The sequence below is a fragment of the Anomaloglossus baeobatrachus genome, chromosome 5, assembly GCF_048569485.1.
Source record: "Anomaloglossus baeobatrachus isolate aAnoBae1 chromosome 5, aAnoBae1.hap1, whole genome shotgun sequence".
Classification (NCBI taxonomy): domain Eukaryota; kingdom Metazoa; phylum Chordata; class Amphibia; order Anura; family Aromobatidae; genus Anomaloglossus; species Anomaloglossus baeobatrachus.
Genome location: NC_134357.1, coordinates 566,122,797 through 566,137,091, shown reverse-complemented (window position 1 = coordinate 566,137,091; position 14,295 = coordinate 566,122,797). Strand labels below are relative to the sequence as shown.

The window sequence follows — 14,295 nt, the reverse complement described above, 5'->3', positions numbered from 1 at the left end:
GTAAATTCTTTTTCTTATAGTTCCGTATTGGGAGACCCAGCTCCCTCCCTGTTGCCTGTTGGCAATTTTCTTGTTCCGTGTGTTATCACCGGCTGTTGTCGTGGACAGAGTCTCCGGTTGTTCCGGTTCTTACTCGGTTCTACTCGTGGGTGGCTATTCTCCTTCAGCTTTTGCACTAAACTGGCTAGGACTGGCTACCAGGGGGTGTATAAGCTCAGAGGGAGGAGCTACACTTTTAAGTGTAGTACTTTGTGTGTCCTCCGGAGGCAGAAGCTAAACACCCATGGTCTGGGTCTCCCAATACGGAACTAATAAGAAAAAGAATTTACGGTAAGTAACAAAATTCTCTTTTTTGGAAGCGTGTGTGTGATTTGCTCCTCCTGCACCTGTGATGCCTCCACTTATTGGGGGTTTAGCTGCATCCTGCTAGAGTATTAGTTTTTGGCCTGGGCAATTTACAACTGCTTCCCTTTTTTGCTGTAAGTGATTGCTTAAATTGTGGAGAATATTTATTCCTCTTTATGTTGCTATTTTTACATATAGTGCAGGGACCTACAAGCATGAGGTTCCGTGACGAGGGTTGTAGGCTTCCGCTTTATGGCCATAATACCAACTAAAACCTCATATTTTTTTGCCCAGGATGCAGCTAGGCCCCTTTCTGATAGGCCTTGCATATTAGAGTTCCTGTCCCTGTATGGTGCACAGAAGTAGTACAGCCAGGCAGCCCATCTGATCTAATAGTATGGGCGTCACCTAATAGGCTTCGGCCTTGTGTCTGTGCATCTTCATGTGTGAACAGCGCTCTAAGCCATCAGTGTGCAGTTTTACCATCCAGCAATCGCCCCCTCCATTTTTGGAAGTGTGTGTGTGATTTGCTCCTCCTGCACCTGTGATGCCTCAACTTAGTGGGGGTTTAGCTGCATCCTGCTAGAGTATTAGTTTTTGGCCTGGGTGACTTACAACTGCTGCCCTTCTTTGCTGTAATTGCTTAATTTTTGGAGGATATTTATTCCTCATTATGTTGCTATTTTTATGTGCGTTATATTTGCGGCAGGTTATAACAGTTGAAGGAGCTAACTGTAAAGGCTGCTTTACAGACAGCGACATCGCGAAAGCACCCGCCCCCGTTGGTTGTGCGTCACGGGCAAATCGCTGTCCGTGGCGCACAACATCGCTAGGACCCGTCACACGTACTTACCTGCCTAGCGACGTCGCTATGGCCGGCAAACCGCCTCCTTTCTAAGGGGGCAGTTCGTGTGGCTTCACAGCGACGTCACACGGCAGCCGTCCAATAGAAGCGGAGGGGCGTAGAGCAGCCGAAAGAAAGTGACGAAGTAATCCAGAAGTAATCCACTCATTGTGTGTATATATATGTGTGTGCATTTATTTAATCTATAGATGTGAAAAAGGCTCACTATTAGCCGAAACGCGTAATTTACGCCTGTATATTATGATGGAATAAACTACAAAAATATTTCAGAAGATTTGGAGTCCCGGTCCTTTGTATTAATTATACTGTGGATGCCTTCCTTGGACACGTGCACCTTGAAGGATTATGTGCCGCCAGGAACTTCTGTTTCTTCTATTTTTTTAATCACATAGAAAAATTGAAAACAATCGATCAACATTGTTGATCCAAGGTTCCATTTATGAAAATACTTAACCCTCCAATTATTGATTATAGGATGTCTTTTTCATATGTGTTATGTAATGATATTTTTTCAATGATTTCAAGTACTTTAGGAATTATTGGTGTTTTCTAGTATGCTGCAATCTCGTTTTTGACGATTAAGATGTATTACTATTGCTCTGAATTGAGGATTAATAGTATCTGATTCCAGAGAAAAGCCAATTTTGGAGAAATTTTATGGTTACTTTGCGTAATTTGTTTATTAGACTAGGAATATTTCTCAAAGATTTTTAATTTTCAGACAATGCGCACTACTCATAAGCTGGGTGTATGTGTCCCGGCTTCAGAGAGGAGTTGTGCATATGACCGGAAGTGCAGACTACTTTCGATACTGCGCAGTGAGCGTCTTTAAAGCCAGGTACACATACACCAGGTATTAAAGAAGCTCAATGCTGGCGGGTACAAAGTCGTGCGCATGCGCGGCTTTTAGAGATGAGCGAGTACCATAATATTCGTGATCGCTATACTCGTAACGAGTACTTTGTAATACTCGTGTATTCGTTACGAATAACGAGTACAATGCAAGTCAATGGGAAATGTAGTAATTTTCTGCTGGACCCAACAGAGAGGTCTGGGGGCCTGAGGAAAAGGCTGAAATGAATGGGAAAGTGATGAAAGTGAATGGGGAATATAACTGCATGCATTTTTGTCACAGTATTATGCCACTGATTCTCTCTCCAAGTGCTTCCTACTCACCTATCACGGTGCGGCACGGCTGTCACACTGCTCCGCTGTCTCTCATTCTTCTTCCCTACTGCTAATTAGCCTCATCACATAATCACTGATTCTCCCTGTGATTGGTTGCAGCTAGACCCGCCTCCAAGCTGAGTGACAGCTGTCTGACTGCAACCAATCACAGCCGCTGGTGGGCGGGTCTATATCATACCGTAAAATAAATTAATAATTTAAAAAAACGGCGTGTGGTCCCCCCAATTTTGATACCCAGCCAAGATAAAGCCTCACAGCTGAGGATTCGTATTCTCAGGCTGAGAAGACCCGCGTTTTTGGGAGCCCCCAAGCCTAAAAAGATCAGCCAGCAGCCACCTGGAATTGCCACATCCGTTAGATGCAACAATCCCGGAGCTTTACGTCGCTCATGCGGGGTGCGGTGACAATCTGGTTAATAAGTTAATAGCAGCCCATAGCAGCCACTAAGTCCTAGGTTAATCATGGCAGGCATCTACGAGATACCCCCCATGATTAATCTGTAATTGAAAGAAAATAAACAAACACCGAAAAAATCCTTTATTTGGAATAACACAAAAAATCCCCCTCTTTTACCACTTAATTAACCCCCCCCATACAGCCCTCCAGGTCCGACGCAAACCACACGAGGTCCCACAATGGTCCTGGCTCTGCTACATCCGAGCCTGGAGAGACCGCAATCACATACGATCTCTCTAGGCTCCGGGACACACTGACAAGAAGGACCCGGCTGCCAGCAGTGACGTCACTCAGTTCATCAGTTGTCATACCTGGGTTCTCATAGTATGACCACTGGTGACCTGAAGCATTCTGGCCTAAAGTGCGGGACCATGTCCCACACCCTGCCAGTACTTTAACCGTGACAGTGCCTGCATGGAGGTGCAGGCTGCCCCACACTCCCCGGACAGCATTGTCAATGAAAGGCTATGTGCGCACGTTGTGTTTTTTCCTACGGAAACGCTGCATTTTGAACTGCAGCGTAACTGCATGCATTCCGCTTCCCCAGCAAAGTCTATGAGAAAGCCGAAAAATCAATGCACACGCTGCATTTGTAAACGCAGCGGTTTGGATGCCCAAAATCGCTGCAGAAAAAAAAGCAGCATGTAACTTCTTTTGTGCGTTGTAGTTCTCCACCCATTGAAATCAATGATGTGGGTCAGAACGCAACCAAAATGCACTTGGACTGCATTTTTGTTGCGTTCCGCATGCTTTTTTGACAAGCAAAACGCAGGTCTTTTCAGTCTCTGTGATGTCGGTCAATTTCTGTCTGTGGATGTCGGTGAATCTCCCTCTGTCTGTTGGTCGGTCGGTCTCTTTCTCTGTCAGTTGGTCGCTCTGTCTGTCCCTCTCTCTGTCCGTCGGTCAGTCCCCCCCCCCCTCATACTCACCGTTCCCTGATCACCGGCTTTTCCTCTTTTGAAAATGCCGGCCGCTCATTATTCAATCTCGTATTCCCTGCTTTCCCCGCCCACCGGCGCCTATGATTGGTTGCAGTCAGACACGCCCCCACAATGAGTGACGGCTTTCTCACTGCAACCAATCACAGCCGCAGTTGGGCAGGTCTATATCGTGCAGTAAAATAAATTAAATAATTAAAAAAAAAACGACGTGCGGTCCCCCCCAATTTTGATACCAGCCAAGATAAAGCCACACGCCTGAAGGCTGGTACTCTCAGGATGGGGAGCGCCACGTTATGGGGAGCCCCCCAGCCTAACAATATCAGCCAGGAGCCACCCGGAATTGCCGCATCCATTACATGCGACAGTCCCGGGACTTTACCCGGCTCATCCCGAATTGCCCTGGTGCGGTGGCAATTGGGGTAATAAGGGGTTAATGGCAGCAGCCCATAGCTGCCACTAAGTCATAGGTTAATCATGACCGCCATCTCCCCGAGATACCTTCCATAATTAACCTGTAAGCGAAAGTAAATAAACACATTCACCCGAAAAAATCATTTATTTGGAATAAAAGACAAAAAAACACCCTCTTTCACCACTTTATTAAAATCCCTAAATATCCCTCTAGGTCCGGCGTAATCCAGAAGTCCCGCAACGCATCCAGCTCTGCTACATGAAGCTGACAGGAACGGGTCATGAATGATGAGGGCTGTAGTGTCGGGATGTGTGCGGGGATGTCTGCGGTAATGTCGGGTTGTATGCGGGGATGTCGGCGGGAATGTCGGGATGTGTGTGGGGATGACGGCGGTAATGTTGGGATGTGTGCGGTGAAGATGATAATCGGGATGCCACACACAGACAGAGCTGCGGTATGACAATGAAGTCGGGTGCAGGTCACCCGAGTTCATTCTCATCGCGCGACTCTGTCTGTGTCGGCTGTCAGCCGGCATGTAGCAGAGCTGAATTGCCGGGGGAACGCACTGTCAAAAATGCATCCAAAACGCATGGAAAAAGCATCCAAAATGCATGCGTTGTGGATGAATTTTATTTTATAAACGCAGTGTCCAGTCTGCCAGAGGGTGCGTTCTTTTCCGCACTGCAGAGATGCAACGTGCGCACATAGCCTTAAAGTGCGGGGCCTGTCCCTCTCCCCGCCAGCACTTCAACACTGACAATGCTGTCCGGGGAGAGCGGTGATCACAGCCCGCCATCTGGTTTGAGGCAGGTGTGTGTCGGCAGCTCTTCCTGGCAGTGCACACAGCTCTACCAGAAGGAGCTATGTAGGTCAGTACATGCTGCAATTAGCGGTGGTCACAGCCCACCATCTGCCTTGAGGCAGCTCATAGATTCCTGCCATGATTAACAAAGGACTTAGTGGCTGCTATGGGCTGCCATTAACTCCTTATTACCCAGATTGACACTGCACCAGGGCATTCGGAATGAGCAAGGTAAAGCTCTGGGATTGTCGCATCTCATGGATGTGGCAAATTCAGGCGGCTGCTGGCTGATATTTTTAGGCTTGAGGTTTCCCAAAAACATGGGTCTTCCCAGCCTGAGAATACCAACCCTCAGCTGTGAGGCTTTATCTTGGCGGAGTATCAAAATTTGGGGGACCGCACGCCGGTTTAATTATTTATTTTACTGTACGCTATAGACCCGCCCACCGGCGGCTGTGATTGGTTGCAATCAGAGAGCTGTCACTCAGCGTGGGGGTAGGTCTGACTGCAACCAATCACAGGGAGAAGCAGTGAATATGTGATGAGGCTAATGAGCGGTAGGGAAGAATGAGAGGCAGCGAAGCAGTGTGACCGCCGTGATCAGTGAGTATGAAGAGCTTGTAGAGAGATGCTAGCAATGTATTGTGTACAAAATGGTGGGGGCCAGCCAATCACAGCCAACTAAGATGGCTGCGGCATTACTGTGATTGGTTAAGAAGCCCAACATGTTTAGTGTCTGCAACTCAGCCGCCAAAATGGCTGGGCGGGTCATCCGAATATAGCGAGGCTAATACACCATTACACGCAATATAACAAATAACCCGAGTACTGTACTATTCTGCGAATAGTGAATAGTAACGATTACACTCGCTCATCACTAGCGGCTTTGTATCACACTACTAACGCAGGGCATTAGAAAGCATTACGCGACAGGGGCGTGATAACATCCTAAGTGGGCGGACTAGTCACTGCCCTAATCAGCATCTCCTGAAAGATCTTAGAAATACTTTTTCTCAAGATTTGTATATGTATGCTACTAGATGCAGGGACTGTTAGAAAGGGATTGGAGATATGCACCCAGAACTACTAGTGGCTCTGGATACCCAGGGGACCTAACAGGTTCCCTTTTAAGGGAGGCATAATTGAAGACCTTACTCATTTGAGAAGCTAATAACAGAGTCTATTTTAGTTTTATACTTTCTACAACATTAGAGCTTCTTCATACATAAACTCACTGCTCCTCTGTACAGCACTAAAATGCATGTGGCTGTCAGGGATTGTGCCGGATAGTACTGACAGACAGGCTCATTTATGATTCCCTGAAGAAAAAATAAAAAAGCTAGCACTAAATGTGCACTACAGCACTAAAAAACTCCAACTGTACTTATTATAAATATGAGATTTTTGGCAAAAAATTGCAATTTCTTGAGCCACCCCGCCACTTCACGGCAAATCTCTCTTGGGGCAGTCCTAACACTAAAATATTTTTATAAAATGTGCCAAACGGCCTCACATATGAAATAGTAGAACTGCTCTTAGCAGCACTCACCTGGTCTATTTCAATACCGTACCCATGACTGAATCATGGCTGTGGGCGGGACAGATCCAAGCAAATGCTGCATGAAGTAAATAGCCTGTGGACAGGGCCTGATGACTGAATGTGAACAGTCACCAATCGCCAAAATCTAGACAGGTGGAATACATCCCAAATTTGGGTGCATAGCAAGGTGGGGGTCAGCCACTGACCAATTCAATGAAGAAAAACAAAAAAGCTAGCACTAAATGTGCACTACAGCACTAAAAAATTCCAACTGTACTTATTATAAATATGAGATTTTTGGAAAAAAATTGCAATTTCTTGAGCCACCCCGCCACTTCACGGCAAATCTCTGTTGGGGCAGTCCTAACACTAAAATATTTTTTATAAAATGATTATGATTCCCCACTGAGGGTCTTACTACAAAATAGTGGTGACCGACACTCTGAGACATGAGCCTAGGAAGAGTCTTAATTCAACACTGAATTGGAAAACTGCTAGAGCCTATCCTGGTGGACTGATATCATTATCTAGTGGTCCTTGCTCTGTCATTTTCGGTTACAAAGTGAACTATTTTATCACCAATATCTTAGTGAATTATTATTGAATTTTGAAACATGACTTGCAGTTTTAATTGACATTTTATCTGATTTAAAAAAAACACTATTTTCAGGGTTATATTATTGAAAAAGTAACAAAAGTGTTATTCTTGGCAGGTGACAATATAAGGAGATCAGAGGGACTTCTGACATCTTCTGATTTTCAATCATATGATCTTGGTGTGCTACAAGACACATATGAAGAACATTGCGATATCCAAGCTGCATCCTGGGATGTTAAAACTGCTAAAGGAAAGAAGACATTTTCATGTTCAGAGTGCGGAAAATGTTTTAAATGTCAGTCAAACCTCGATGTACATAAGAGAACTCACACAGGGGAGAAGCCATATCCATGTCCAGAATGTGGGAAATGTTTTGCTGAAAAACAAACACTTTTTAGACATCACAGAACTCACACAGGGGAGAAGCCATTTTCATGTTCAGAATGTGGGAAACATTTTATAGATAAATCAAATCTTATTGCACATCAAAGAACTCACACAGGGGAGAAGCCATATCTATGTGTAGAGTGTTATAAATGTTTTAAACATAAACATGATCTTCTTAGACATCAGAGAACTCACACAGGTGAGAAGCCATTTCAGTGTTTAGAATGTGGGAAAGATTTTAGTCAGCTACAAAGTCTTGTTCAACATCAGAGAATTCACACAGGTGAGAAGCCATTTTTATGTTCAGAATGTGGGAAAGCTTTTATAGATAAATCAAGTCTTAATAAGCATCAGAGAACTCACACAGTGGAGAAGCCATATCCATGTGTAGAGTGTGGGAAATGTTTTAGGGATAAAAATTATCTTCTTCGACATCAGAGAACTCACACAGGTGAGAAGCCATTTGCATGTTCAGAATGTGGGAAATATTTTAAATGGTTATCAAATCTTATTATACATCAGAGAATTCACTCAGGTGAGAAACCATTTTCATGTTTAGAATGTGGAAAAGTTTTCTTAGATAAATCAAATTTTAATAAGCATCAGAGAGCTCACACAGAGGAGAAGCCACATCCATGTCTAGAATGTGGGAAATGTTTTACACAAAAATCAAAACTTTTTAGACATCAGGCAACCCACGGAGGGGAGAAGCCATTTTCATGTGCAGAATGTGGGAAATGTTTTAAGCAGAAATCTGATCTTGTTAAACATCAGAGAATTCACACAGGAGAGAAGCCATTTTCATGTTCAGAATGTGGGAAATGTTTTGCAGATAAATCAGCTCTTGTTACACATCAGAGAACTCACACAGGGGAGAAGAAATTTTCATGTTCAGAATGTGGGAAATGTTTTGCACATAAATCAACTCTTGTTACACATCAGAGAACTCACACAGGGGAGAAGCCATATTCATGTTCAGAATGTGGGAAATGTTTTGTGTGTAAATCACATTTGCTTAAACATCAAAAAAGTCACATAAGGAAGAGTCAATATCTATGTTGAGAATATGGAAAATGCTTCTCTTTTAAAACAACTCTTGTTATACTTTTTTAAAGAGCTCACATAGACGAGAAGCCATTTTCATACCCAGAATGTGGGAAATGTTTTATTTTAAAATTAAACTCTCTCTATCTAAAATTGTCTTGTTACTAATAAAGGGCAGAGGCCATTTTCTTATTCTGAATTTAAGAAATGTTTTTTCCCATGAATACAAAAATGAAATAGAATCTAATTCACACCTGTGCACTGAATTTTTTATATACAGTGCATGATACACATATACACCATAACGGACAAAAGTATTGGAACATCTGCATTTTACACCTACAATTTGTTTGTGAGTATTTGTGAGGTCAGTCCGAACTTCTCTTTTTGTGCTGGAGCAAAGTCATGCTGCAACAGAAAGTGGCCTTACTCAAACCGCAAATGCAAAGTTGTAAGCATTCAATGCCCAAAATAAACAGGGTAGGCCATTTATATGGCTACAACTAAATAAAATGGCAATGGTTGGTGATATCAACTTCCTGTTTGTGGCTCATTAGCATATGGGAATGGGAAAGTTTTCAAGATGGGTGGTGACCATGGTGGCCATTTTGAAGTTGGCCATTTTGGATCCAACTTTATTTTTTTCAAAGCATAGACAATGTGCAGCATCTGAAACAACAGATACTGGAAGTCTGTGCTAGCATTTCTTCTCCAGTGTTGCTATCAGTGTGTCAAGAGTGGGAGAAGAGGGTTGCATTGACAATCCAAACTAAGCACACCATTGTTTTTCTTGTGAAATTCTCAATAAGTTTGATGTGTTACATGACCCTCTTCCCATTGGAAAAAATAAAGTTGGATCCAAAATGGCCAACTTCAAAATGGCCACCATGGTCACCACCCATCTTGAAAAGTTTCCCCCGTCCCTTATACTAATCAGCCACAAACAGGAAGTTGATATCACCAATCATTCCCATTTTATTTAGGTGTATCCATAAAAATGGCCCACCCTGTATTGGCATGATGAAAAATTAAGATTTCCCTTCTTTTGAACTATGGGGCCTGTGCAAACTCCTGAAAAGAAATCCCATAGCATTATCCCATTTGCGCCACTCTTTACAGTTGGCACATTGCGGTCAGGCATGTAACAGTCTCCCGCCTGGCAATCTATACCATGACACTATGGGCACACTATTTTTGCGCAAATGTAAGTCCCACAGGTGGTTTGACTATGCGGTTATAGAGTCAGCAGAGCTGCTGTACAGTTATGGAGCAAGTTACGCCACTCAAGTGGTTTAAATGTTGATTTGTCAGGTGCGCTACTCCGTGCCCTCTACCCAATTTAGTCCACTTTGGCTGAGCTGGCAATTTTGTGCAACTTTGAGTTGGGCAAAAAAATGCAACATTTCTAAGGTGTTTTGTGATGGAATTCTGGTGAAAACATCTTGGTTAATCAGACCCTTTGTTTTCTCAGCAAAGATGCATGACTTTACATTTACTGTATTAAACTTCAAGCAACCCTCCTCCCCATATCCCTCTGTAAAGATTACTTTAATAATGTTACACGATCCTCTACTGTTGATAATATTGTAGAACTTACCGGGTTTTTCCAAAAATAAGCCCTAGCAGGGATTTTCAGCATTTTCGGAGCAAAGCTTAAATATAAGCCCTCCCCCGAAAATAACCCCTAGTCGCGGTTCAATAATGAAATGTCCGTGCAGCTAAAAAAGTTAAAGATACTGCAGGACACTTCATTATAGAAAGCAGACACCCTGCAATCACACTCCACAGACGCCGAGCGGGAGGTCCTGCAGTGATCTCACACCCACACACATCCGATCTCACACACACCATCAGATTGCACACACAAACATCGGATCACACATATATCGCATCACACACCTACTCACCACATCCAGCGACACCGATTTCTTCTGGCTGGCAGTATCCTGAGAGGCTGTGCAGTGGAGCGCAAGGACCTGCCGCAATGCTAGCTTACCGGATCTGCAGCCACGTTACTTCCTCCCATCATTCCCTGCGGCCAGAAGTATTCTGTAACGCTGGATGGTAGTGTGTGTGTGCCAGCCAGAAGCAAGCAGGGGAAGATGGCGTGCAGCACCCACCAGAGATCACAGGGAGGACCTGGGAGCCACGCAAACGTCCGAGTCTGGTAAGTATGAGTCTCCTGGGAAGTGTGGGGTCTGCTGTTTGCGGGGGGTAAACTTACTCCCAACCATGTTTCTCCAAAAATAAGACCTCCTCCAAAAATAAGCCCTAGTGCTTTTTTGGGGGGCAAAAAAAGTATAAGACAGAGTCTTATTTTTGGAAAAACACGTTAGTATCGTTTGCACATGCTTAAATCTATTCTGCATGTCCTCACAAAGGACTTTAATAAACATTTTAAAAAGAAGAGGGTCCAACACTGACTCTGTAATAAACCAGTGTTAACTGTGCCCAATCAGAGTGTGCGTTATGCTCGCAGATGCAAGGGGGAGTGGACCCACAGGGCCAAATCACCAGCTCGACCTGAGGGGTGTAACTAAGCAACTACCTCGTCCTCCCTAGAGCATCTGATCATGAGAATAAGTTTGTGTTGGAACGTAGCCACGAGGTGCTAAATCAAGGAAACACAGCACTGCAACAACTGACCCCAGGGGTAGGGAATACCAGTATGGGCACATAGACGGCCGGGACCGGCTGGTATGGAGAGTTCGAATGATGCGGCAGGTGTAGCTTATACAGCTGGGATGACAGGTACTAATGGGTGCAGCAGGTTCGGCTGGTACAATGGGCATGGATGGTACAGCAGGGATAGCAAGTGGTACAGTAGACACAGTTGGTAAAGCAGGTGGCCATATATATTTAAGCAAACACAGTTATGGATACAGGAAATGAGAACAGGGACATAGCAACTAGACACACGTCTCTAGGAATAGACCAAGTTGTGTAGACACCTCCTATAGGGAGAGGTTACCTTAAGTAGCTAGTGCCTCTCATATGGCTCGGAGGCGCTTCTGAGGAAGGGCGCGATAGCCAGTATCAGAGAATTCACTCATGCATCCTAATCGCGCTCCGACAAGACCTGCGTGACGTGCGCAGGAAGCAGGAGCGAGCACAGACGCCTCCGTTGAGCGGCTGGGAGGGTGAGTTTGCCAGAGTCCTTACCGGGAGGAGGAAGCAGGGTAGAGTGGTAACACCGGCGGCATTACACTATGTTCCTTTGTTAACCACGCTCTGTTTCCTATCATTAAGCTAGTTGTTATTTTGTCTAAAAACGTATTACTAAACATTTTCTTTTAATGCCAATGAAGAAAGAATAGAAAGAACTACAATGGGAGAGCAGGGCAGACACACAACCAGGCAAAATCCATTTCATGTAGTTTGACTCTTTGACTGGCCTTTGCATCTTTGACATTAGTATACTCGTTACACTTGCTCCATTACAAGTCATCATGACAACTGTGCAACAGAATAGTATTAAAAACACAAAAAAAATTACAGCGTGTTATTTATATAGTAAAATTAGCATTTTCTATTTCTTATAAAGTGAGCCAACGTGACAAGATATATGTGCAAGGTGGATTAAGTTGCCAAGTAGCAATAATAATAGGACCTTTCACCAAAAATTTACATGTTGTACTGGACACACAATGTAATAGTGGCTGCAGAATGAGATAAAATGTGTTTTCTATTTTTTTGTTTTTAATTTCACGTCTCCATTTTGGAGATATTAGCAATATACACTGCCTTGCAAAAGTATTCACCCCCACAACAAATCTTCCAATACAGAACCACCCACCAAAACTCTCAGCTCAAGCAAGGAGGGCATTACTCAGGGAGACAGTACAGAGACCAAAGGTAACCCTGAAGGAGCTGCAGAGTTCCCAAGCAGAGACTGGAGTATCTGTCCATACAACCACAATAAGATGTACACTCCATAGATCTGGAAGAGGGACCAGAAAAAAAGCCTTTACTTGCAGCCAAAAATTGGAAGGCATGTTTTGAGTTTGAGAAAAAAACATGTGGGAGACTCCCCAAATATATGGAGGAAGGTGCTGTGGTCAGATGAGACCAAAATTGAACTTTTTGGCCACCAAAGTAAATGCTATGTCTGGTGCCAAACCAACACAGCTCATCACCCCAAGAACACCATCCCTACAGTGAAACATGGTGGAGGCAGCATCATGCTGTGGGGTGGATATTCACCAGCAGGGAAAATGAGTCAAGGCGAAGATGGATGGTGGGAAATACAGGGATATTCTTGAGCAAAACCTGTTTCAGTCTGTCAGTGATTTGAGACTGGGACGGACGTCCACCTTGTAGAGGAAATAATCTGATTATTGTCAGAATTGTGAATACATTTGTTTGAATTTGTTTCAATACAATAGTATAGTATATTGAATTACGTCTAAACACATCACCTTATACATATGAATCTAAGCTGGCGCTTGGTACATAAATTGACTTTGCATATTTTACACTTTAATAATCAAATGTTAGAAAGCCCCTAAGACATATGACAAGATAAGTGCAACACACCCTGCCATTTGCATCACCTTGCCAAAGAACCTACAGTGGGGAAATAAGTATTTAGTCAGCCACCAATTGTGCAAGTTCTCCCACTTAAAAAAATGAGAGACGGCTGTAATTGACATCATAGGTAGACCACAACTATGAAATACAAAATGAGAAAACAAATTCAGAAAATCACCTTGTCTGATTTGGCAAGATTTTTTTTTTTTGCAAATTATGGTGGAAAATAAATATTTGGTCAATAACAAAAGTTCATCTCAACATTTTGTTATACAGTGTGTCCACCCATAGCCTGTCCACCACCATTAACTTGAGAATGGTGGCAGCTATCGGCATAGAAGTGGTGTCTAGGTATAGTAAAGTAGCCATGTGCTACACAATGAAACCACCTATAGCGCCACCTGGTGGAAAACAACGGCGTTAGCAATTTTATCTCGAAAACGGAATGAGAGAGAGAAAAAAAAAAGATTAACAAAGTTGTAGGGCATCATCAGTTCAATACGAATCGACACCTTGCATACAGAAAATCTATGATATGAAACCCATGACCCCCCCCAAAAACATTGAATGCTGGTCACTCATATGGCGCTCATTTAACTGTGCTGCTCAAAGTGGCCACCGTCAGCTCCAATGCACATCTGGACAGCATACTGTGTCTTGCTGCACGTTGTGCAATATGGTAGGTGACACGTTTGCACAAGCATCTGTGATACGTCGTCGTAGGTCCTGCAATGTTGGTGGAGGGGTCGCATACACCTGCTGTTTGATGTGACCTCACAGAAAGAAGAAAAATGGGGTCAGGTCAGGTGAGCGTGGAGGCCACTCCACACAGCCACCATACCCAATGACTTGTAGGAAGGTCTCCATGAGTTATCGCTTCACGTCTGCTGCCTTGTGAGTTTTACACATTCTAATCATAGCATTTCTGTATGCAAGGTGTCGATTCGTATTGAATTGATGATGCCCTACAACTTTGTAATTCATTTTTTTTCTCTATCGTTCCGTTTTCGAGATAAAAATGCTGTTGTTTTCCATCAGGTGGCGCTATAGGTGCTTTCATTGCGTAGCACATGGCTACTTTACTATACCTAGACATCACTTCTATGCCTGTAGCTGCCACCGTTCTCAAGTTAATGGCGGTGGACAGCATATGGGTGGACACACTGTATATCCTTTGTTGACAATGA

The 14,295-nt window shown here is 43.7% G+C and overlaps 1 protein-coding gene across 1 annotated transcript in view; it reads left to right on the top strand.

Annotated features, from left to right (window-relative positions):
• Positions 1-14,295, top strand: part of LOC142313039 (uncharacterized) — a 177,351-nt gene that overhangs the window by 87,296 nt on the left and 75,760 nt on the right. Inside the window, exon 9 of the mRNA XM_075352024.1 lies at positions 7,263-8,530. Coding sequence (XP_075208139.1) covers positions 7,263-8,530 — 1,268 coding nt within the window. The remainder of the gene's footprint in view (positions 1-7,262; positions 8,531-14,295) is intronic.